At 41.1% G+C, this 26404-nt stretch overlaps 1 protein-coding gene across 2 annotated transcripts in view; it reads left to right on the top strand.

The window, feature by feature from the left end:
• epb41l5 (erythrocyte membrane protein band 4.1 like 5) overlaps nt 1-26404 on the top strand; it is a 48101-nt gene that overhangs the window by 3444 nt on the left and 18253 nt on the right. For both annotated transcript variants that reach the window (XM_075478953.1, XM_075478952.1), the window contains exons 3-13: nt 10262-10366; nt 11573-11615; nt 11999-12077; nt 15694-15738; nt 16384-16436; nt 21476-21596; nt 21733-21820; nt 22048-22136; nt 22315-22384; nt 24866-25035; nt 25874-25980. In XM_075478953.1, the coding sequence (XP_075335068.1) occupies nt 10262-10366; nt 11573-11615; nt 11999-12077; nt 15694-15738; nt 16384-16436; nt 21476-21596; nt 21733-21820; nt 22048-22136; nt 22315-22384; nt 24866-25035; nt 25874-25980 (970 nt within the window). The remainder of the gene's footprint in view (nt 1-10261; nt 10367-11572; nt 11616-11998; nt 12078-15693; nt 15739-16383; nt 16437-21475; nt 21597-21732; nt 21821-22047; nt 22137-22314; nt 22385-24865; nt 25036-25873; nt 25981-26404) is intronic.

Here is a 26404-nt window from a genome sequence, read left to right as displayed (position 1 = left end):
CAGATCAGTGGTCGTGGCTTTATGCTGAGTTCCTAAAGCTCCTTTCACAAATGCTCTGCTTTCCATTAATCTGGTGCTAGCTGACAGTGTCAGTGTCACGTGCAAAGTACCCACCTGGAGCTTAGACATAACATTTGAAACAGTAATCTTATTACGTCAGTCCTAGTAACGCATACATGTCACTTTGAACGCAGCATAGCTGTGAAGTCACCTTAACAGACAGGTGTGCACAGCTATGGAGGGACTTTTGTGTAGTGTTGCAGCTTTGGATGAGACAAACAGCTGTGACTGTACAGGGACAGTGTCTTGAACTAAACATCTATAACATCTGCACTGCTTCTGTTGTACAATGTGACCTTTAGAACAATGTTCAGCATGTTAAAAAAGGATATTTTCAGCTAACTTGAGTAATATGTTGTTGTGTACTTCTGTATATTTCATTCTGAGTAAAAATAACATCACATCAGTATGTCAATACAAACAGGGAAGAAGACAAATATTAAAAAATCACTGATCATTTTAATTAAAGAAAAAAAATATTCAAAGCCAACTTAGAAAACGGCACGGCTTCAGTCCATCCGAGTCTTTTTAAAAAAAAATTTTTTTACCTGGATTTAATTATTTTCTTGGACAGAGCTTTTGCTAAGATGTGTGTTTCCTACACCTACACTTTACCTGGGTAACTTAACCAGATACTCTTCTGCCCACCTGAGTATATCCAGTGAACCATTCACGTATCTAATGGATGTAAAGTCAGGTTTTACATTGACAAACGGAGCATCGCTCTGCTTGCACTCAATAAAAACCTGATCAGTGTGGAATGGAACTGTTGTCCTACTTACTGTCAGATTACATGAATTTAGATGCATTCAGCAACTTGTTTTCTAATGCATAAGAAAACACTTTTCCAACAATACTAACAAAGAAAAGAAATCTCACTTTTCAAGAGCAGATGTCACAAATATCTTATGTGGCTAAGAAAAACCAAACCTAAGAAACAAAAAAACAATCGCAATGATGCAAACATGCCATGACAAGATAAGTTAAACAAAAACCCGTCTGAATAAATGGGATAAATGTTTTCATATCTCTTATGTTCACCGAAAGAGCAGCAAGTTTAAAAGCACCGTCTCCTTTAGTTTAAACAGCCAACAGAATGCTACTCTGGCCTGCAGGCTGAAGGGAAAGCTTACATCAGGATACAGGTGCACTCATGCTTCAGGGCAGCTAATTTCACCACGCAGCTGAGGCAGCTGACTTAAGCACAGGGTGTTCAGTGAGTGTCAGAGGTCAAGAGCACAACGGCTAACATGGATGTTAACGAGTGTTAGTGTTTCTATTTCTCATGCTAACTTCAGTTCAGTGATTCTATCCCATTTCTCTCCCAGTTCTCAGTCCTGATCAACAGGTTGGGATTGACTCTTTTTATGACCACTGGGCTCCCTGTCAAAGTCATGTACTGATAGAGAAACATCTGTCCTGCCTCCTCGTGCATGGTGTGTTTGTGAATGCATGCGCATTTGGTAAGGTTACATGATGCACAGTTTAGTCAAGCTATGGTTACAACTCAACTCTGTCGTTTGACTCGCCCGCCGTGCTCATAACAGTTAACATTCATGGAAGCAGAATAGAGTTGTTGACTGAAGTATGTCTGACACAGCTAAGCCGTGCACTGTGTGTGAGAACTTTCTCTGTGGGAGATCATCGTACATTTAAGTATTACCAAAATCACTTTTAACTTACTGTAATAAGGATTGTTGTCATATGACGTTCTAAAATCAGGTTTTTATTAGAGCAAACAGACCGTTTGGACAAGAAATATGTGAATGAGAGCAGGTTTTTGGGGAATTTGGCTGTATTGATATACACTTTTGTTATGTAAGGCCCATTTGATCCGGCAAGAGTTATTCAAACTGCTGCCATTTCCCTGGGTGTGTTTTGAGAAGCTCGACTTTGGTCGACCTTGCATGCTTACATGCTCATTTTTTAAAAAGGCCTGTTTTGCTTTGTGTCATGTACACATGCTTATTGTTTACTGCTGAGCAGAGGAGAGCAGAGTCGTTGTCAGTGGCCACATTGTAAAGTGAATGTTAAATTTCCTTTTTTTTTTTTTTTTTAAATACGCATAGATTTATTTTATGGATTAATAAAAGCCTTATTAAACAACTAATGGAAGAATGTCTGGCACAGATCAGCTGATCAGAGACAGTGTGAGGTTACCCCTGTTGCTAGGGAACATCTTCGGATACGTTCTGACGTCAGCCCTTGTACTCGTGATATGGGACTCCACATATGTCACCATTTGAGATGAGCAGAAGTTTACTTGAAGCTCTGAAAACTAGATCATTTGTCAAATTAAAACGGCAGCAGTGCATCTGAGAGGGTTGAGAGCTGTGCCATGTGATGCATTCTGTAAATGTTACTGCCTCTGACCTTGGAATACTTCTGTGAATCTGGGAGCTCATTCTTTCATTAGGTCGATGTTTGCAGGTGCTTTAAGATTCAGGGAAAAGAAGATATTTTTTTATTTGACCTTTATTTATCCAGGAAGGTCCCATTTAGGTGTGAAACCTCTTCTCCCAGGGAGTCCTGGCCAAGACGGCATATGCACATGCATAAGACATAAAGACAAACAAACATTAGACAAAGGCTAGTAAGCCAGACAGGCAAGCACTAAAAAAAAATGGAAAAAGTGAAAAGAAAAGCAAACACACAACAGATAGGAATACAGGGGACCACAAAAGACACAGAATGACATAAAAAAACAAACAGTAAAACTGATAACCTAAAAACAGTGACACTCCTCTACCAAAGTTGTATTTAAAAGATTTTTAAAAGCATCTATAGAGGGGACAGATTCCAAGTTTAAGATGTTTTGGAGGTTATTCCAAGCATATGGGGCATATGAACTAAAAGAAGTCTTGCCTAGTACAGTACGTACAGTAGGAATATTTAACATTATTTTATTTCCTGACCTAGTGCCATAGGAACTGGTTTGGCGTGACAACAGACAGTTGATGTATGATGGGAGTTTACCAACCAATGCCATCGCAATAAAAATGAGTGAATGGATTTTTCTCCTGAGTGGTAGTGAAGTCCATGATACCATTTCATATAGTGTGCAGTGATGTGTTCTCATGTTTGCATTAGTGATGAAACGCAGCGCTGCATGGTAAACTACATCCAGCTTTTTTAAAAGAGAGATGGAGGCATGCATATACAATATGTCACCATAGTCTAGGATGGGTAAAAATGTACTCTGTACCAATCTTAATCTGGCAGCAATAGGAAAGCACTTTTTCAAGCGGAAATAAAAACTCAATTTTGGTCTAAGCTTTTTAAGAAGATGGGCAATATGTGTTTCATAATTTAACTTCTCATCAAGCCAAATCCCTAAATACTTATGTTTTAACCCTTTCTAACAAGGTCCCATTTGTAGTGGACACTTCAACATTAGGTAATGATGAGCGGGTACGCGTGAAAACCATGTACTTTGTTTTCTTTTCATTTAGAGCCAGTCGCAGACTAAGCAAAGACGCCTGCAAAATGCTAAAAGCAGATTGAAGATTATCAACTGCTGTCTTTACAGAGGGGGCAGATGTATATAAAACAGTGTCGTCAGCATAGAGATGCACCCTTGCTGAATCAAGACCAACACAAAGGTTATTTATATAAATGGTGAACAAAATAGGCCCCAAAATCGACCCTTGAGGCACACCCATTTTGACCTCCACTAGGTCTGAACTACTGCTGTCAACAGCTACACATTGGGTTCTCCCAGATAAATAGTTTAAAAACCACTTCAGTGTTATGTCACTAAAACCAATATGTTGAAGACGTTGCAAAAGAAGATCATGGTTCACACAGTCAAAAGCCTTAGAAAGGTCAACAAAAAGAGCAGCACAGGACTTCTTGTTATCCAGGGCAGAGATGATGTCATTGGCAACTAAAGTAGTGGCAGTGATCATGCTATGATGTTGTCTGAATCCTGATTGTGTAGATGTTAAAATTCCATTATCAGACAAGTAATGTTTAACCTGCTCATTCACTAAAGACTCAAATATTTTAGCAGTTACTGATAATCTGGAAATATGAACACAGTTGAGATTTTAATGGAAACTGTGATTTGTTTTTTTTTTACTTGTGCACTGAAGTTGGGACTCTTGCACATCTTTTCAACCCTAAAACTAAGCCCTTCTTGTCTTTTGTTAACATTTATTCAGAAACGGTCTAGTAACATTAATTTATACCTAAAGGTAAATTGTGAAAAAGTCTGATGCTGGCTAACCCATAACCATTTATGTCTAAAGCATTTTGTCAGTAAAATGGATTAGACTGCATGGCCTTTATCTGAACAGAACCTCGTACAATGCCACTGGTGGAGCATGTTTAGAGAACCGCATTTACTCACATGGTCACATGGGAGGCTTAATGGCGTTAGAATATTTCAGAATATTTCTAACATCTTAAAATTTCCCTTTGTGCATTGATGTGTATGGCCAACTATTTAGATCATTTTTGCTTGCCTGTTACAATAGGCCCATTAATTCAACTTGAATAAGTTTACACATCAGCCTTTGTTTTATTTATTATGCAGATTCATCACTTCATCCATCTCCCCACATAGAAAAAAAGGTAACATGTAACTGCCACCCTTGATGGTTTTTTAATGTTTTCCATGATGTTACAACTGTTGCAGCCAGATGAAGACATAGATGCCATGTTTTTCTGCCCGTTACTCTCCTGTTGGATTTCTGTGGAGTTCTGGGATGAAATGCAGGTGTTGCAACATTCTGCTGTTTTTTGGTGGGTTGTGTAAGCCAGTCCCTGCTCATGTGCAGCATCATTCCTGGAGACATCTTGAGGAATAAACTCTCCTTCTGTAGAATAGAATAGAAAATACTTTATTCTTCCCCTGTGGGGGAAATTCCAAATATGTACTGATCTCTTTCACAGAGGCAAATCTCAAGATGAAGGAGTCTGCTCCACAAGTCTCAATTCTGTGGATCGTATTGATTTCAAACACTGTCCAGCTAAATTAGGCCAAATGTGTTCCCTCACTTCATCTGAAGGCACAATGTGACCCGTCACAGGGCTTCAGAGTGCGACCAATTTGGTCGCACATGCGACCTATTTTCTCAATGGTGTGCCCAAAAAAAATCTGAGGTTGCACCGGTGCAACCACCCGTTAGAGGAAAAAAAAAAAAAAAAAAAAGTCTACGCGACTCTGAAAGTCTCCCTGTGGTTCAACAACAGACACACGTTAGACCCATATCGTGGTCTAAACCAATCAGAGATAGTGAAGGGCGGGACCCCCCTCTGATTGGCCCGTGTACGTTTGAACACGTGCTTGCTAGGCAGACAGAGAGGCGATGAACCTCGGCCCGTCAGATAAACAGTCGATGTAGCCGCGGGTGATATGATGAAAAGAACGATTGACAACTTTTTGGTTAAGTTAAGGCCTGATTCGTCCGAAAATAACCACAACCAATGCTCTAACACGGAGCCATCAACCTCCCACGTTATGTCAAGCCCAGGTCCAGAGCTAGCATCCGGAGCTAGCATCAGATAATGAGCCACATACGATCGACTCCGAGCCAGAACCAACTGAAATTAAAAGGGGTAAAGTGTATACATTTCTAAGAGAGTGTCTTGACCAGTTTACCTGGCTAAAATACAGTAAAGCCGATAATATAATGCACTGCATTTACTGTAAAACGTGGCAATAGTGCATTTGTGACTGGTTCTAATACATTTCGAATTGAAACGCTGAAAAAGCACAACGCATCTATGAAACGCATTACCTGCTCAGTGTCCCCTCTCCCCGCTGCCTTTCAGCGGCAGGCAGCAGCAAACAGAGATGATAATCAAGTTTAACGTTGCCGACCATATTGCAAAAGTTCCCTTCACTAAGTTCAAGTCCGAAATAATTCTTCAGAAGAAAAATGGCTTGAACATAAACCCGTCTGTACTAATTGAACAGTACATGGCATTCCTGATCGTTCAGGAATGCAGACCTGGCGGCAGAGACAAGCTATTGGACGGCCATTTAAACGAGTATGGGGGACCCCCTAGCGGGGGGTCTGGGGGTCCTCCCCCAGAAAATTTGGTATTTCTTAGATGCAATTTTCTGCATTTTAACCGAATTGTGGGCCCCGTTTCAGCCCAATAAGGAACTGTCCTTTTGTTACTAAATACGTGACGATTCCATTGTTTCAAGTGAGGGTTGGCAACTCGTTTAGGCAGCCCTGGCAAACACATCACGCTTCCTTTAAAGTAGGCATTCGGAGACATCTCGAATAGCCTGCACAGTTTAATCCACTCTGTATAATCATCGTTGCATAAATTGAACGCGAAGCCCAGATCACGTTTGCCCCTTTCTAGTCGCCATTAATACTAATACACACAACGAGCAAACAGGAGCGCAACAGCAACGCCCACGCACGGCCACAGTGAATTTAGACTGGCGTTGAGCCGACATCAGAACGCATTTGAACATGTAGTTCAGGGTCGGACTGGGAAAAAAAATCAGCCCTGGCAATTTTCCCCGGGACCAGCCCCCAGTATTAATTAGTATCTCCAATCTAATTAAATAAAAATTAAAAACGAGCACAGACCGCTCAGTCAATGGCATGTACCCATAGAAAAAATACACACACAACACACAACCTGACTATCGGCTGCTAACAACCATGATCAGTAACCCACACAAACCCAGGCACATAATGGCTCGGCGGCCAGCAATCGGATAAACCATTGAAGTGAATCAATCCTGTGAAAGAATGAAAACAAGTGAATGAAACCTGCACTCACCCATTATGAAGTTAACTCTGCCAGCCCCATAATCTTGCCCCTGCTCACCCAACTCCTTGACGTCGGGTATGTTTGGTAACGTTACGGCGGCTAGCATTAGCAACGAGGCTGCTAGGCTTGCTAAATCGGTAAGCATTAGGCTACTGAAGAAAGCTAGTCTTTTTAGTTACATTATATTATCATCTTTCTTCTCGGCTATAAGTTAACCTTTGTTTACGGCCACTGGCCCTAACCTGACGCCCTAGCTGTCAAATCACCGGAAGTACTGGCGCACACACAAAAGCTCTCTCCAGACATATCTTTCTTTCATTCCGCCCAGATGAAATTTAATGCCACTCTTCGAAAATCAGAGAAATTTTAGACATTTTAAGACCTTAAAAAAACGTATTTTTTATTTAAGACTTTTAGATCGTGTCCCCTCATGCACTGCAGTGTTTGAGGCAAACGTCAAAGTGAACCCAGGGGGGGCACACCGGCGTGGATGGGGGGGCAATGCCCGCGAGTGCCCCCCCGTGGCGCTAGCGCTGCAGGAATGCGTCAGTGTGTTCGGCCGTATCTTGAGGAAAGGAAGACCGGTGAATATACTGATATTTAACCCAAGTACAGGAGTTGGTCATCCGAGGGGCATGTGACTGCAATGGAGCATAGTCCATAAGACATTGAGCCATGAGATGTTCAGTTTGAAGCCCTTAAAACACTTGCAATTTTAATTTAGATTTTCTTTTTATTTAATTTATCTTGAGATGTTTTAAGTTTAAATTTCAGGCCAGTGAAGCACTTTAAGCACCAACACTTTTTCAGTAAGTTAAGTTCAGTAAGTTTGTAGAATTGTGCTTCAAATAAAGAACTATTTTGACCAGATTGCTAGTTAATAGACATATATGGACAGCGATTTTAAAATAAATAAATAAAGTGAACCTGTAAAACTGCGGTGTTAAATGCAATGCATTTGAAAATTTGGGTGCACCTAACTTTTGTGCTGGTGCACCTAAGAAAAAAAGTTAGGCGCACCAGTGCAACCAGTGTAAAAAGTTAGTCTGGAGCCCTGCGTCAGCCATGGCTGTGTTACCCACTCATTTTCGTGGGTGGCCCGCCCAAGTCTTCCCATTATCTGGGAAACCGGGGATTTTTTATATCAGCTGTGTTAAAAAGGAGCCATGCTTGCGGTAGGGCTGTCACAATACTAGAATTTCAAACTTAATACTTCTAGCCCAAAAAATACAGGATACCTAATACCATTTTAGATGCCATGGAGGGAAGAATAACAGATTAAGAGGCATGGATTATTTCTAACTAACAGGGCTCAAGACTAACTTTTTCCACTAATAGTGCCGCTGTGTCTCACTCAAACAGATGAATAAATTAATCATTTACAATAAAACCATTAACAATAATCCCTTTCTATGACCTAAAACAGCAATTTGGTATGATGTTCAGGTGGAATGAATATGAATTTACTGAGTTGCATGTCGACTGAAGTTACTTGGTTTACACATTAGTGTGACTTTCACTGAGCTGCACACATGATGTGTTGTTTCTCTATCTGTGATTCACTTTAACTTTTTCAAACGATAGCAATTGGATATGATGAACATCGGCTTCAGAATATCAGGTTGGATGTCTTGAATTGTGTTCCGTCAGCAGAAGAGACTGAAATGACAGATCCAGGCTTGAACATGTAACCGATTTGCGCCAGACTGTAAGAAGCCATTTAGCAGCCAGCAATGAGGAAAACCTCGATACATTTCCACATGGTGCTGCTTTAGATTGTCATTTTCAGTCAAAAGGCAGCAAGCGAGTCCTCTCAGCTTTCTTAGCAATAGGACAGGAGTACAAAAGTACCTTTTAAAGACCAGCGCCTATGTTCTTGCCACATTTTCTCCTCATGTATTTTGATAAAACCAAAGAAAAGATCATTTGTCATTGTGAAAGATCACCACTAAATGTTTTCCTCCCACACTATCTGCATGCTGTCAGGTAAACTGAAAACTCAGAAAGGGGAGACCCAAGCATTAGTCCTTGAAGCATGATATAAGTGCAACACTTCAATTCTTAAAAGAGAGCTGATCTTCAGACACTCGTGTAACTCTGCTAAAGGTTAGCCACCCAAAAGGAGGAATAAATTGTTGTAAAATTCCATTTCATCTCATTTTTGGATATCCTTCTTTTCCTCCACCACCATTCTTTTTTTCAGTGTACATTATTTGTACGTCGTGCCTTTTATAAACTCAAGCTGGCAGAAATCAGGGGACCTTCTGCTGAAAGTTAGAGCATTTAATTTTATTTATGATAAACACCATCAATAGGCCTCATTCAAATGTTTCAGTGCTTTTCTTGTGTGTTTGTTGTATGCAAGGCCACTCAAAAGTTGTTGCCAAGGGATACCGCTGTTTTGGAGCATCCATGTCCACACCCAGTTCCACACAACATTAAGGTTCACATTCTTTCCCTCAATATCTTTACTTCCTTGTCTTTTATTCATGCCCCCCTCTACACATACAAACTACCTTTTCAGCTTCACATGAATATTTTTGCTCCCTGGATTTGTAGCCCATAGAAAAGGCTTTCCCTCTTGTACCACGCTTTGTGTTTATGCCCTTTGCAGATGGATATGTCACTACACTGGTGGGTTTAATGGATTTGTAAAGTGCAGTTTCTTAGATCAACAGTAAAATACCTCTCAGAATGTCTGAGAGATGGAGCTGTAGGCAGACAGAAAGACTGCAAACAAGCAGACAGTACAGCATGCTTTATAACAAGCCACACACACACACACCTTCCACACATACAATAAGGGCTTTGTGCTCTCTCTCCATGGGTACTGTAGGGGTGCGGTATGCCTTGTTGGTTATGCCAACTAGCAGCCCCCCCGAGCTGGCCAGGAGCTCTGCAGAAGACATGGGGCCACTCATTAGCCAGTCCTTCCTCAAACAGAGCCAGTTGCATTATTTGTATGTTAAAGGGAGAAGATGCAGTGAGGTCGTATAAATGTAAGTGTTGAGTGATGTGTGTGTTTGTGTGGGGAAGAAATTTCCCAGTCCCAGGCAGAACACAGGCAGTAACTGGTACGGCCTCATCAGAGAGGGCAACACCTATTTAGATCCTGGAAATGTGATGTGGATGTTTCTCAAATTGTTTTTGAGAGAAATTCCCTCTGTCCAAATTAAAGTAGATGTCCTCCCAGCAAGAACTCATTCAGGACAATAATCCAAAGAAGTATTAAAACAATGTTTTGCAACTACTTTGATGGTCAAATAATCATTTTATTTATTTTGTAGGGGAAAAAACGTTGCTGTTGTTTTGATGGTGCATACTAATCACGAGGATTTGAACTCCTAATCTTCCTTGTTCTTTTTCATATCACCAGTTAATACATTTTCTTGTCTCGAGGCCATTCATCACGGAGATGCTGACGTCTCCTCCCCTTTTTTTTTGTTTCCCTCATCAGAAAAAAGCCAAAGGTGAGGAACTGTTTGAGCAGATCATGTACCATCTGGACATTGTGGAGAAAGACTACTTCGGGCTGCGCTTCATGGACTCGGCACAAGTTCCAGTAAGAACTGATAGACTTGATGCACCCTATATATGACCTGATAGTTGAATAAGTCATGTTAAAACTAGATAGAACCAATGTTTTTTTATAATACATCACATGTCAACTTAAACATTTACTGCAGGGATATTTTCCATGTCACGAGTGTGTTTCAGGCATTTCATGGTCAGACTCTGGATTTGACCCTTTATCCGTTTCCCATTTCTGGGAAGGCTTTAGACGGGGACTTTCCCTTTTGGTGAAAAGACTAACAGGATTGGTTAAGGGACACTTGTCAGCACCGGGTGTCAAGCTGTTCTCCTACACAATCTGTTTTAAGTCAGTAGTCTGCCAGTGACCCTGCTCTTTCACAGTGATACTCTGCCATTGAAGGAGGGTGGGGGCTGGTGGAGGGAGGGATGAAGACAGGAGAAGGGTGGAGAGCATATTGGAACTTAAGCGGAGAGAAGGAGAGTGGGAGAGGGAGGGCTGTAATGAGGAATGTGGGGGAGAGGAGACAAGAAAGTGCTGTGAGTTCCTCTCTTATCTCCCAACGTCTGTCTCTCTGTCTCCGCTTACACATCACCATCATGTTTGGGCCTCATAGAGCCGGAACTTCCAAGAGGAATCGCCACACTGATCAGATCGCTGACTTGTGTGTTTGCTCATGTGTGTAAATGGGTGTGGGTGCAGAATTAAGTTTCTTGTTAAAAGAAGTGGAAGCTAAGCTTTTGTAGATCCATACATCTGCACATCAACTGCCATTCCTACATAGTTTTATCCCACTTTGTATGTGCTGATGTGCAGTTTTTTTTGTTTTTGTTTTTTTTAATCTGAAAATGCTGGCTGCTTATTTTTAGGAGAAAGTATGTAGATTATGGGTGTTTACAAAGCTTCAAACTTTGCATCAGTTGAACTGTCTTCAGGATGACGTGAACAAGCCACAGAAGGCAGAACTGATACAGTTCTGAGATCTCGTACCGGTTGATGTGCTCAGACTTTTGCACGATGCTCCTTTTTGTTTTTATTACATTTTTCAAATATTAAAACTAAATATCACAAGTTTGGAAGGTTTTGCATTTTATTCTAACTGAATGTATGGGGTTGTGGATACGGAAGCAGCTCAAGGTCAGATTTGACAACCATAGGCTGTTGGATGGGATGGTTTCTGAACTTTTGTGAAAGTGCTTTGTTGTTCTAACTGTCGTCATCTCTGTTTTTGTTCAGCATTGGCTTGATGTCACAAAAAGTATCAAAAAACAAGTGAAAAGTAAGTATTGAACAGACGCTCCCTTTTTTATTCATGAAATCATCCGATGTAGTTCGCCTTGGGTTTCCACCATCAGAAACGGTGCAGGACTCCAGACTAACTTGTAGCACTACTTCAGACTGCCAACATTAAAAAAGCAAATGGGGAACTTAATTCCAAGTTGCACCTAGTTTGAAAATGGAATTGGACTGATTCCATTGTCACAGTCTGTAGTCCTGCAGTGCAGGGATTTTAGAACTGGAACTTCTTTGTGAGTGAAGCACCACGCATGTTTTTGAAAGGTTTTGTATATCCTTGCATGTGCTTTGCTGTTTGCCTCCTTCATATCACTGTTCCACTTGATAAAGCTAATTACTCAGCTGTCATTTTTGTTTGTCTTTTAGTTGGTCCACCATACTGCCTTCACATGAAAGTCAAGTTCTACTCTTCAGAACCGAACAACCTGCACGAGGAACTCACCAGGTGCTAAATTAAATTGACTCTTCTTTTAGGTTGCATCTATAAAAGCCCACATCTGTGTACACCGAGCAAACAGTCAGCCATGGGGAATGTTTGGAGCATCTGTCTCTCGTCTTTGCGGTTTGTAACGGACATTTTTTCAGCCTGTTCGACATGTTGATCGGGTCGGTGAAAGAGAGTGCTCTGAATGGCTGCTCTGCGAACTAAATGAACTGAATAGCAATTTAGCTTTAATCGTGTTAATTCTTGTTCATTTTTCAGTGCATAAATGTTTTATGATACATAGCTGAACAAAACCATATGATCTATTAGTGTTAGTTTAAACTCAAATCCATTTTTTTCTTTCCGCTTGTCCGAGCCAGCATCACGACAGCAGAATTGTAATCTGAATACCGTGTTATATTAAGGGAAGCTTTATGAATGTAAAGCTCCCCTCAATGATCAAATACTTCTTATTTATTCATTTTTGTGTTTTTGAGTCGAAACGCAATAAAACAGCCTTTAACTTGTTGGGTTATAAACATTTTTATTAATAATGATAACTAGACTTTATACGAATGTACTTTATTTCAGTTTTTTACCTTAATGCATCATTTATGGCCTCCTGTTCAAGGTAGTGTCCTCTTGATCATGCATACATTTCTCATGGGAGGTGGCAGTTGAGATCTCTGTGGGATGTTGAAGAGTATTTTCTTTAATCCGACTCTGCCAACACCAGGAGACCCAGCAGGGGACCTCTTGGTCACAGCTCGCTCTTGTTGTTGGTTTATGTATTCGAGCCTGATGAGTTTAAACAGCTGCTCATCATAACTTGAATAGGCAGTCAGTAAAGCAAATGGCTGGCAGCACATTTCTTGATTCATTACTTGTGGCAATGTTATGATCCTCTACATTAGATTAGATTAGATTCAACTTTATTGTCATTGCACAGAGTACAGGTACTGAGACAACGAAATGCAGTTTAGCATCTAACCAGAAGTGCAAAAAGCAGTTAAAGTGCAGAGTATGTGCATATGTAAAGTGTAGTAGTGAATAAATGCAAAAAGCAGTTAAAGTGCAGAGTATGTGCATATGTAAAGTGTAGTAGTGAATAAATGCAAAAAGCAGTTAAAGTGCAGAGTATGTGCATATGTAAAGTGAAGTGGTGAATAAATACAAATGTAGATTGGAATAATTACAATGAGTTACACAGTGAGGTAGTATGGAATGAGGTAGTATGAGATAAATACAATGGATACAATACGAGTGAATACACTATAGTGAGATAATACAGTACTAACAGTTCAGTGCAAGGTTCAGTGGCTGAGGGGGTTTGTGTGGCAGTCCACAGTACTAACAGTCCACAGTACTAACAGTTCAGTGCAGGGTTCAGTGGCTGAGGGGGTTTGTGTGCACCTGCTGCTGCTCCCCCCTGTGTAGCTCTCCATGAATTTCATGAAACTGAAGTGGAGTGTCTAATGCTCCACAGATAAACGTGTAGAGGGAGAGGCTAATCTACCAGTGGGAAATATCTCTGGACTGTTACTTCTCTTGTGTCAGTGTAGCTGGACTCCAGCTCCAGCTGATTTAAAATGCCTCTGTCGTGGTTTTATATCGGGGACCTGACTACTTCACAAAACAGAGATGGTCTGTTACGGGGTTTTAAAGGCCTACAGAAAGGTGATTTTTTTTTTTTTTTTTTTTTTTTTTTGCACAAAACTGAAATAGCAGATCGATTCCTTATATACCATGGAATTTTTTTATGATTTTAAAATAATTTTAGGCCCCTGGATAGTCCTGATTAGGCCCAATAAACTATCACCACGTTTGACTCGAATTTGGCAAACTGGAACGACAGGTGCGTGACGTCACGAGTGCCAGCTGCTGGAACAATCACCAGTAGTTCTAGTAGCGAAGCCAGCAGTTTGCCAGACCTGGACAGCTTCTTCACGGCAAATTTCGATGTGTGCCGCGGGACGTCACTTGGAAATATAAAACGTTGGGTTCAGTGCAGTTTTTATTGCGAGTAGATGTACGAAGTGCGTGTGTTGTCCTCAGCACCAGCAGCTCACACCACCGGGGACAGAGGAAGCAGAGAGACCCGCGGTCGGACAGGAATCCACCTGGCGGAGAGCGAACACACTCTCCGCCAGGTGGAGAGTGGAAATCAGCCGGCAGAGCGATCATGTCCACGTCGGGGCTCTTGATGATCGCTCTGCCGGCTGATTTCAGGGCAACCATCCCGCGGTGTGTCCGCTCTCCGCCAGGTGGATTCCCCCTGAGTGTCCGCACCGCAGGGAGCTGAACACGGCGGGATGGCTCCGGCTGATTTCACCAGAGAGGAGGCAGGCGGACAGGGAGGCACAGACACAAGTTCCGACCGCAGGTCTCTCTGCTTCCTCTGTCCCCGCAACATTTGAAACATTTTCAGGCGAGAAAGTAGTCGTTTAGATCCCCAACGTGTTGAAAACCTGACAAAATACCGGCTGTTTACCATTTTGTTCCGACGAATTCGGCGCTGCTAAAGCTAGCCGCAGTGAGCAACGCACTTCCGGTTATTTTGACAAAATAAAACACCCGTTGCCTTTTATCATAGGGAAAGCCATTACGTGCTGTTGTTTTGAAAACAGGAAGTGAACCTACCCTCGTTGTAGCTAGCTTGAAACTGCGGTTTTGACAGGAAATGCCGGGTTGCCACCATCCTGCAGTGCTTCTGTCTCGGCTTGTATGGTGTCGCGGGGCAACTGATTTGTCACTCACAAAACAAGTTGAATTGTCGCTAGATTCAGCCAGATTGAGCCCGAAAGTCGCTAGATTATTTTTTTTTTGTCGCCAGAGATGGCCAAAAGTCGCTAAATCTAGCTAAATTGGCAACACTGAGGCAGCCAGGAAAAACCATGGCACTTGTGACGTCACACGGAAGCCCCGCCCCCAGTCTGGAATTCCAGGAAGGTTTCCTAGCGGCAAATTCAAAATCGCAAATTTCATGCGTTTATGAAATGTTTTGGTGTAGAGTCCAATGATCATTATTGTTCCTCTGTGTATGTATTATCATTATGTATTGGGTGTAGTGTCAGCTTTCTGTAGGCCTTTAAGATTGCATTGAACAAAAATCTGGCAGAGACGATACAATCCGATAGTAATGGATGGGTGCATGACACAATAAGCATCCCACAATTCTGTTTTGTGGACACTAGTAGAGAGTCAGTCTAATTTCTAAGTCTAAGTTTTACTCTTTCACAGTAGACAAGTGAGAAATATGTGTTCAAATATACCATTTAATTTGAATTACATTTCCCTTTTTATTTTCAGTATAGGGCTACACTCACATATCATGCACATCATTTTATACATTTTTTATTTTTTTATTTATTATGCTTGTTTGCTGATGTTAAGTACAATGAACTAAAACAAAGATGTGTGTTCAGCTGTAATAAAAATTAACCTTTGCATTTAACCTTGCACATGAATCCGGTATGGAAATAATTCCGTTTATTCCCAGCTTGCAGAAGCATGACCCTGTAACTCACTAATCCATGTGCCCCATACTGCCAGTCTGACATCGATGGGGGTTTCTTCATCCCAGCATTTGAGCAGCCACTGCAGTAGTTAACTGTTTGCTCTTGTGTTTCTGTTTCAGATACCTGTTTGTTTTACAGTTAAAACAAGACATCCTCAGTGGCAAGTATGTCATTTTCCTTCTACTGTTTATGAAGAAATTAAGAAAAATAAATTGTGAGGCAGCAAGAATGGATTTGAAAGATGTGATGGTTAACTCTGTCATTGTATTAAAGGCACACGAGGTGACCAGCTCATGCTGCTAGTTGTTTTACGGTCTTTATCATACGAGCCCGGCAGCTTCCCAGCCACTGAAACAAACTATCAACCATACATATTTTACTGTGTAGTTCAGAGTGTAGTTCACAGTAGTTCTGTTTGTTCAGCACATTCTTAGTGGTATCTAGTTTAATTGTTCAGAGGTGAACGAAGTGAGACAGTGGGAGAGATAAGTTATCTCGCAGTGAAAAGTCCTCCAAGCTCTGGCCCAAGAGCAGTGTTGCTTCTACATCTCTTGAAAAAAAAGACGGTGCATTTCCTCCCTTAGTTTTTTTTTCTTTTTAACACAAATCCATCAGTTGTGCTGGTAATCATGCCTACGTCCATTTCAGAGCAGTCAGCAGTCAAACCCTCCTCTGTCGTTTGGCTGAGAACTATTAGAAAGTCTCAAGCCGGCTTCAGTCATGTGTTTTACTAAAATGTGTTAGTTGTTGTCATTGTTTAATGTTTGTTCTTTTCATAGTAAGTCATTTTTGCATGCTTGTACTTTCAGGTTAGAATGTCCATTTGACACAGCGATGGAGCTGGCTGCTTTCTCACTCCAGGGTAAGTGTGTCTCTCTTTAAGGTCTGTCCTACTCCATGTAAGGAGATGTATCATGAATGTTTTGAAGGAATTTCTTCATATTTGATGTTTACATCTTTTTATTTTTTTTTTATTTTTTTTTTTTTATTCCACAACCAGCAACCACTGTACGGATTGGGTTTATCTACAGTGGAATGGAATAGCACAAGTTAAACATCTGTCCAACAGTATCAGTATTCATTGTTTTACAGCCATTTCCATAGTTTTAAGCAGAAAATGTGAAAGTAAAAAAATTCTGGGTGCCGGTTAGCTCAACATGTTGAGCAGGCCCATATGCAGAGGCTGAGGCTCCTTGATGCAACCGTCCCTGGTGCGACTCCCGGCTCGGGGCGCTTCTCCCGCACCCCCCCCCCCCCCTCTGTGCCTGCCCTCATTTCCTGTTGAGCAACTTTTCAATAAAGGCCACTAGTGACAAAAAAAAATCTTTTTAAGAGAAAAAAAGGGGGAAACCGTAACAAGCCGTAACCATTTATTTATTTTTTTTTTTTTTTGTAATGGTCAGAAATGCAGTCTTTACCTGCAAGTGTCCCTTTATCAGTTCAGAGTGCCTTCAGAACAACAAAGTTTGAGCCACTGCAGACATTTATGGAATGGGATGGCGTGCACATACACACACGGTCATTGTGGGGTTGATGCCAGCTCATTAGTGTTCCATCCTCTTCGGAGGCCCCCTAATCTAGTACCCTCTCTGTTTTTTCTCTTTCCCTCAGTTGATCTCTCTCTCTCCCTCCATCCTTCTATTTTTCCCTCTAGTCACAGTCAGAGCCAAAAGTATTTGGACAGTGTTACATTTCATGTGTTTTCCTCTTTACTCTACTTTTGAGTGATTTTGAATGACGCAGTCATAATTTCTTTGTATATGTATTTGTTATATAAACCTTTTTCCCCCTCCCAGTCCCTCCATTCTCACACGCTTAGAAAAAAAATTAATTACCATACTACATATTTGCATGTAAGTGCTAAAAATAATCCTGAATTCTGATGTTAAAACATTTTCTTTCATGGAACACGTAGTGTCACCAAAGTTTCCCCCATTAAGAATCCAGGCCGAACCTGCAGCTGCTGTCTTTTATTTTCATTTTAATTTCTTTATTAACCTTTTCTCTTGTCAGTTTAATTTCCTGTAAGTGAAAACCATTACTGACACATCTATGTAACAACACCCTGTTTCTTTGCCTGCAGAAGCTCTTGGATTGCTTTTGAGTTCTTATTTAGATCATTATGTATTTGTACTATGAAGCAATGTGTCATAATGCCACATACAACTTAATGCCATAGTGCCATAATGTTGACTCTACCATGTTTGTAAGGCTGCATTATCATGAGCTGTCTCTTCCATGTTGATAGTCTTCTCTCCCCATCTTCTCTGCCATCCTGTCGTGAATCACGGTTTTCTCCGTCCAAAGAATCTTCTTCAGAATGGAGCAGGTTTATTTTGATTTTTTTCCACCAACTATGGGACACGTGTTATATACTGTTCCCAGAAGCTCTTTTTCAGTATGCCAGTCGAATGACTGGTAGAAAGAGGTGATGTCTGCTCCCTTGGGGGGGGGGGGGGCTTTATTCTATAAGAGCCTGAAGTAACATACTCTCTTCAGTCTAATGAAGCGCTCTTCTTCCTCACTGCAGGCATGAACGGTGGTCTGGTGAGATGCCTCACTCATGTTTCAGATAACCAGTGAGAATTTTTGTTATACATTCAGTTCTGCTTTTCACTACGTGATCAAGGGAATTCTTTGCTGCCAGCTTATCTAAATGATTGTTTAAAAATGTGCAGTTTATAGACCCAAAGCCCACACTCAATACTGTATGAGATGGTAAACACACTCTGTAAAACCTAGTACCAAGTGTGATTCGTTGCCCACTTGGCAGCCACACCTTTGTCTTCCACAGAAGTGTCTTAAAACGGTGCCTAAAGGTTCCCACATGGTTGTCGCGATGGCTCGCGCGAGTGGTGTAGATGACGTCACGGTGTTGTGCCGGTCATATATAGTGGCGCGAGTCGATGCGCCAGTTGTTGCAATCTTCTCCTGAACAGAGGTGTCGCTGCTACGTGAAGGTTACCACTAACTACTCTACAACGATGAAAGTGGAGAAGAAAACAATGCCCCTGTCAAGAGCAGGAAGGGTAGCTAGGTCGTCAATGATCAGCATTCTCACCTGTGCTTACTTAATAGCTGATGAGCCTACAGAAGGTATCATTTCAAAAGGCATGAGGATGCCCACCTGACCTCCAAAGTCTCCTTGCAATATGTTCCATGTGTTATCACCATGATGGTCAGTTATGGTACTTAGAATATTGTTATAGGACTTTAAAGTGTATTGTGTTACTGTTTGTTTGTTTGTTTGTTTGTTTGTTTGTTATGAAATAGTGTGCTTCAATGGACACACTTGGGATTTATCGTTGCAACAATAATAATAGATGGTTTTATATATTGCTTTTCATAATACTCAAAGTCACTTCCAGTGAATGAAACAACAGCAAAGTTGTCTCAGCGCAGTGTCGTACAGGTGTCTGTAGAGACTCACTTCCTCGCTGAGTCTGGATTCGATTTGGTCCATCCTGTTTGTCGCTCTCTCCGCGTGCACCAAGTTATACATTTTGACTGGTGCACGACTACAAACCGTGCCACCTTTTCATTCCTGTCAGGTGGAAATACGTCATTTTGACGCCACGCACCATTACTGACACGGCAACCAAAAAACAAGCTTATTGGACAATCCTGCACAATAAAATCCATGCTGGACAATCCTGCACAATAAAATCCATGCTGGACAATCCTGCACATCCTCTTTATGATGTGTTGGTCAGCCACAGAAGCACCTTCAGCCAGAGACTGATTGCACCATGCTGCACCACAGAGCGCCACAGGAAGTCATTCCTGCCTGTGGCCATCAAACTGTACAATTCCAGTCTCTGACATTACTTCACCATGTGAAGTCATGTGCAATAACGATAATAATTAGCTACTGAGTAGCATTGTAAAGACTGTTTATTGTATTTTTGTACATATTGAGATTTATTATTTTTTTTTCCCCATCTTATTCTTATTCATCTTTCTTTTTTTCTGTAATGAGAGCACTGCAACAAAAGAATTTCCCGCAAAGGATTAATAAAGTTATTCTGATTTACACAAGGCAAATTAACTATATCTTGTAATCCCTTACTGCTACATGTCATGGCAATCAGCATTCATGGGCAAGGAGATGATGTCAGAACTTTTGTTTGGTGCAGATCCAATGAAACATAAGTATTCACTCACCCATCCAAATAATTCAATTCAGGAGTTCCTTCCATGGCCACAGGTGAATAAATTCCAGCACCTTGGCATGCAGACTGCTTCTACAAACATCTGTGAAAGAATGGGTCGCGTGATACCGTGATGGGATGCCACCTGTGCAACAAGTCCAGTCGTGAAATGTTCTCACTACTAAATATTCCACGGTCAGCTGTCAGTGGTATTATAACAAAGTGGAAGCCATTGGGAACGACAGCAACTCAGCCACAAAGTGGTCGGCCACGTAAAGACAGAGCGGGGTCAGCTGAGGCGCAGAGGTCGCAAACCTTCTGCAGAGTCAATCGCTGCAGACCTCCAAACTTCATGTGGCCTTCAGATTAGCTCAAGAAAAGTGCATAGAGAGCTTCATGGAATGGGTTTCCATGGCGAGCAGCTGCATCCAAGCCATACATCACTAAGTGCAATGCAAGGCGTCGGATGCAGTGATGTAAAGCACGCCGCCGCTGGACTGTAGAGCAGTGGAGACGCGTTCTCTGGAGTGATGAATCACGCTTCTCTATCTGGCAGTCTGATGTAGGATTCTGGGTTTGGCGGTTGCCAGGGGAATGGTACTGGTCTGACTGCATTGTGCCAAGTGTAAAGTTTGGATTATGGTGTGGGGTTGTTGTTCAGGAGCTGGGCTTGGCCCCTTAGTTCCAGTGAAAGGAACTCTGAATGCTGCAGCACACCAAGAGATGTTGGACCATTTCATGCTCCCAACTTTGTGGAAACAGTTTGGGGATGGCCCCTTCCTGTTCCAACATAACTGCACACCAGTGCACAAAGCAAGGTCCATAAAGACATGTATGAGCCAGTTTGGTGTGGAAGAACCTGACTGACCTGCACAGAGTCCTGACCTCAACCCGATAGAACACCTTTGGGATGAATTGGAGCAGAGACTGCGAGCCAGGCCTTCTGTCCAACATCAGTGTCTGACCTCACAAATGTGTTTCTGGAAGAATAAAAACACTCCTAAACCTTGTGGAAAGCTTGCCCAGAAGAGTTGAAGCTGTGGTAGCTGCAAAGGTGGGCCGACGTCATATAGTGTGGAAAGATGATTGGCTGATGAAAACGAGCATATTTCCACCACCATTGATGATGTGGGGTTGTTGTCAGGTAAAGGACCAGGGGAGATAGCAGCCATTACCTCCATAATAAATGCATGGGTGGACTTGAAATTTTGGACATTTTTCTCAATTCATCAATGGATGTTCTGTGGTAATATCCTCTGCGCATAAAGATGAAATCACTTTTTATAACCTGAGCCTTTCTACTTGGCTGGACTGCCTGTTGGACAGAACAGCCCACAGCAAATTCTTGTTCCCCAGCGTAAGGGTCTCCTCACAGCTCTGCTTAGTGCTGAAGTTTTTCTTGTTTTCATTCTGCTGTTCTCATTCGAGTTTTAATAAGATGATTTATTTTCTTCTTTGCCTGAACCAATGTTCTGTCTCCATTTTAAAACTGATAAATGTGTGACCCTTTGTCCATTGAAAGGGATCACAGCACAATATGTTGTGTGCTGTGAGGAAGGCTCTGTTATTCACTCAGTTGAGATGTCTGAGATCTGCTGCCATCTTGTTCTATTCCAAAGGTTTTAGGTCAGGATCGGGTCAAGTATTACATTTAGGATTTTTTTTTTTTTTTTTTTAAATGATTTTGTTTGTTGAAGCAACCTACCAATCTGTCGTTTTAAACAATGAGTATTTGTGTCTGTGTTTTCAGCTGAGTTGGGTGATTGTGATCCACTAGAACATAACCTGGACCTGGTGTCAGAATTTCGGTTCATCCCTAACCAGACAGAAGATGTGGAGCTAGCTATATATAACGCATGGAAGGAGTGCAGGTAAGCATTAATTTATCTAAAGTTGATGTTAATAAGAAGGAAGGCAGCTATGGTGATGCATTCAGTGTTTTTTGGTGTTTGTTGTTATCCTACTGCATCCACACCACATCATCTGTTTTCTCTTCCTGTTTTCCAGAGGCCAGACACCAGCACAAGCTGAGATAAACTACCTGAATAAAGCGAAGTGGCTGGAAATGTATGGGGTGGACATGCACATGGTCAAGGTGAATAACATGCGTCGTCATGAAAGTTTTACATTAGTGCAGTTTAACATACATGGAGCTGCACATCCACAGCATACCTTGGATTTTAAACTGAAATTGTTTTGGATGATAAACAGGAAGTGAAAGGAATGTGCATAAGAACATAAATATATGATGGGATCATACCCGCGTCTGTTTAAATGTTTCCCATTCTTCTCTTTTCCTGTTCTTCCATCTCTGCCCTGCAGGCAAGAGATGGTAACGAGTACAGTCTGGGTTTGACACCCACTGGAGTTCTGGTGTTTGAAGGCCAAACTAAGATCGGACTCTTCTTCTGGTATGTTTAGTTCTGACTGAATGATAGGAAATATTTTCATTTCTAAAATGTATTTATATTGATTATTAAAGAAGACATTAATTTATTCATGTTAATGATACTTTTTTATGAAATAAAAGCTTTTAATCATGACATGCGTCTTTATGTGTGAAAGTTTAACTCTTTTTTTCTGTTGTAGGCCCAAAATAACTCGTCTTGATTTCAAGAAGAGCAAACTGACCCTTGTGGTAGTGGAAGATGATGAGCAGGTGAACAAAAGCTCCCACACCTACACTTCACTGAAAACAGAAAATGTGTTGAAAATACAGAGCGTACAGTTGTTGATCAGAGCATATCGGTTCTGATATGACTGTACTGTTCTACACTTTGTTCCCGTTTTACCAGATTTCAGTCAAGAATGATTTAGATCAAAAGCTTTTCCCCCCTTCAGATAGAATATAGTTTAATTCAAGTGTATGTGGACTCCTGATGTCACTTCTTCAGCATTGTCAACATTTGAAGGATTTTTTATTAAATCCCTTAATTATTTACTAACTTAGGTTGACCATGCAAGTAACTTTGATCCTGCTACAGACAATCTGTTGGTTTTTATATTCATATATTTATTTTTTTTAATCGTCTTTCCATTAAAGGGCTATTCCTCCAAAAACTTTTCATTTGTAGTTGTGTCTGAGCTCTAAAATATGTTGGAGCATTATCCAAATGAAACGATGTAAAAGCAGGAGAGAGAGGGAGAGCCTGTTTATCTCCATCCCATGGGTCTTTGAGTAAGGTTAATAAAGAAGCCTGTCCCCTCTGGTATTCCTGGTATGCACATTCTCCGACACACACACACAAACGCACGCACATGCACAAGCACAAGGGAAAACAAAGCAAACAGTCAATTCATTGATTAGTGCACTTACAGACGGACAGGAATTTAGCTGATGCCTATTTTGATAACTGTTGAAGACTTCAGTTGTTTTTTTAATCCAAATATAGTTTTGGCCTCTCGAATGTAAATGCACTGCCTCATCTGGATTTAACTAAGCAAATAGATAGGAGCCTCCCATAGGGCAATTATTTAAGTTAAGATGTTTCAGCTGGCAACCCGAAGCAATGCAGTGAGTAGCCTCAAATTGATTTAACAACCATGTCAGACGATACGTCCTGGGGTTATGAAAGAGACGTTTCTCTGTTTCACAAAGTCTAATTATTGGCCTGCATCAAGCATACAAAACCAATTAAAACTGGGTTTAAAATTGTCTAATGCATTATCAAAACCTGTGAGGCTGGTGATGAATCTCTGAGTATGACATTTGGATGGAAGGAAATCTTAAACGATTAAAGATAATTTAAATATTTGGTGAAATCAAATGGAAGAAAATCTTTAGTGAAACTTGTAATAATGTTTAATAGTGAAGGAGCTTTTTGACACCTACCGTGCATAGTGAACTTAAAGTTTTGGAACTAAACAGCTGTGTAATCTTAATAAAACCCCTTATCAGTGAGGATAAGTAAGTCCAGATTTACCTGATGAAGTGCTGCATCCATCATTCCAAGTGTTTACTGTGGGGCCAGTGTTGTGCTTTGGGATTGCTTCACTGTGCCAGGTGTAGGTTCACCAACCTTCTTTGCCAAAATCATGACGTCATTCGACTCCTTGAATATACTGAATGACCAGGATTTTTATGAATACATTTTTTCTTTTCTGATAACACGGGTATATTCCAAAATTCCAAATCCAAGATTCATTGTGCTCTAATTGTGAAAGAGTAGTTCAGGGAGCACGAGACTCGATTTTGACATATGGATTGGCTACCACAGAGTCCAGGACTTAATCCCATGTAGAATGTTTGGAAGGAGCTGGTGAAGACTTTACACAGCAGATCCACTCTTCCACCATCAGTACAATATCTGGGTGAAAAATGAATACTCCGAAATCCAATAAGTTTATCAAAGCGTTGACTCAACTGTTTCCTAATCAAAGATAAAGGTGGTCCTTTATCTTTGAGAAAATGTGTATGTGTGATATTAGGTTTTTATAGATTGTTATTTACTTTTTTCAGAAAAATCCACTAATTGCAAACAATGTCCCAATGCTCAAGTTAACAAAACTTTATATGTTTGAGTTGTGCTGTTTCCTATTTCGAGGTTTTGAATCCCAAATACTATGATTAGTCATATACCTCCATTAAACTAGATGCTTCCGTCTTTCTGTTGGTCACGGGGCGTCGTACTCTGCAAACTTCTTCATTTTGTTACTTTTTATTTTTTCCTGTTTGACCGGCGGAAATGTTTTTTTAGGGGATCTGTGACATGCAGAGACAGCATGCAGGTCTGATTCATATGTTTTGGTGTTTGTCTGAATTTCACCTGAAAACAAATAAAAAGAAGCAAAGAAATGCAACACTGTAACTCTGGATTTGCTCCAGCACAGTTTGTAACCTACTGTAGTACCTGGCAGGCTTTCATCCAGGCTACTGCCAAGTGGATTAATGAGGCAGCATCTGCCCTTGTAAAGCAGCCATTCAGTCTTCAGTTGGCTTTTATGAGTAAAAGGTAGAAATGAGCAATATTTAGGGACTTCCTCCAACTATATTGTATTATTTTACTGATGCACAGCACATGGTAATATCCCCCCCTTAACCTGCCATGATTCAATGTGCCATATTTGCATGTTCAAAAGATGAAGTAACACTTCCTCGATTCTAATTTTCTAATTCTACTCACGTACCAATCCTCCTCAGGATAAAGAGCAGGAGCACACCTTTGTCTTCAGGATGGACCACCCCAAGGCCTGTAAACATCTCTGGAAGTGTGCTGTGGAGCACCATGCTTTCTTTAGGCTGAGGGGGCCGGTACAGAAGAACTCTGCACAGTCTGGATTCATTCGCATGGGATCTCGCTTCAGATACAGGTGACAAATGTGAACAAAATGTGGGGGTCAAAGGGCACTTCAGAAAGGGATGCCTGTCTCTCCCAGGTTGAACTATTTATTTAACTTTTTCATCAACTCTAGAGTGTATCATAAGGCCATGTAAATACTTGGTTTTCATAGTTACACCTAAATATATCACTGGAAAAACTTTAAAAACTTAAAAAGTATTATGAATTCAGTGCTACTATGTCTTTCAGTTGGCACTGTTTCTGAAGCTTCCAGCTAATGATTGGATTATCATGAAAGGACTCAGTTGGCACTCTGTGTCCATTATGTTGGACTTGACTGATGTGCAAACAGGTGAAATACAGTTGGTGGGAGGAATGGCTGAAGTTGGGTTTGTTTAAAGGTGATTTTTGGGGGATGGGAGAGTTCTGATGAGTGCTGTGTCTCTAATTTAGAATCCCTTTTTTTTTTTTTTACCTTTGTGCCATGTGTGTGAGTGTACCAACAAGATTATTCTAATTTGAGGTATAGTGCTGTAGCGTTCTCTGAGCAGACAAAAAGGTCCCACGTGTATACACACAGATACTTCCAGTTGTGCTTGACAGACACTCCGTGTCAACACACTGCAGTAGCCAGCTTGTGTGTTTAAACATTACCCAGATGGATAAGCATTGGCGGTAATGTTGATTTAACACAGAGGTTGCAGGGCTTTGTTGTTGGTATGAGGTTATCGCCTGGATGGGTCCAGAGTTCAGCAGAGGTCATTCTTGTGTTAGTTTTTTTTGTGGCAGTGACATTCACGCAAAAAATGTTAGGTAGATTTATTTCATTTTTGAAAAAGTGAAATAAATGTATGTGTTTCTGTGACCAGTGGAAAGACGGAGTATCAGACAACCAAGGCCAACAAAGCAAGGCGGTCAGCCTCCTTTGAGAGGAGACCCAGTCGGCGTTACTCCAGAAGAACCATGCAGAACAGAGGTAATGACAAGAATCACTCAGTCACACACCTGGAGTCCATTTTAGATGTCAGGTTAAACTAACTGAGCAGAACCCTGAACTGAAGTGAGCTGATTAACTCTGAGACATGAACTTCCAAGCTATTGGTCCTAGAACTGCCTCGAGCTGTGTTAGCTCAGCCACCGGAGCTAAACGCACACATAACCACTATAAAGATCTGCCATCGATAGAGCTCTGACTCCGTCATTGACTGAGCAAACTCACAAATGAAAAAGGATCAACTTTCTTCAATCCAGCTTTTAGAATTAAAAAAAAATGAAAAAGGTGCAAGAGATGAGTTCTGATTTTAGAGCATGACAGAGGGTTAGCTTGCAAGGCTATTACTTTCAATCCACTTAAACACTGATTGGGTATAATAAATGAGTAGAAGTGACCGTATGTCTGC

The sequence above is a fragment of the Odontesthes bonariensis genome, chromosome 12 (assembly GCF_027942865.1).
Source record: "Odontesthes bonariensis isolate fOdoBon6 chromosome 12, fOdoBon6.hap1, whole genome shotgun sequence".
Lineage (NCBI taxonomy): Eukaryota > Metazoa > Chordata > Actinopteri > Atheriniformes > Atherinopsidae > Odontesthes > Odontesthes bonariensis.
Note: the sequence above shows the minus strand (reverse complement) of the source record. Positions and strands in the feature narration are given on the sequence as shown.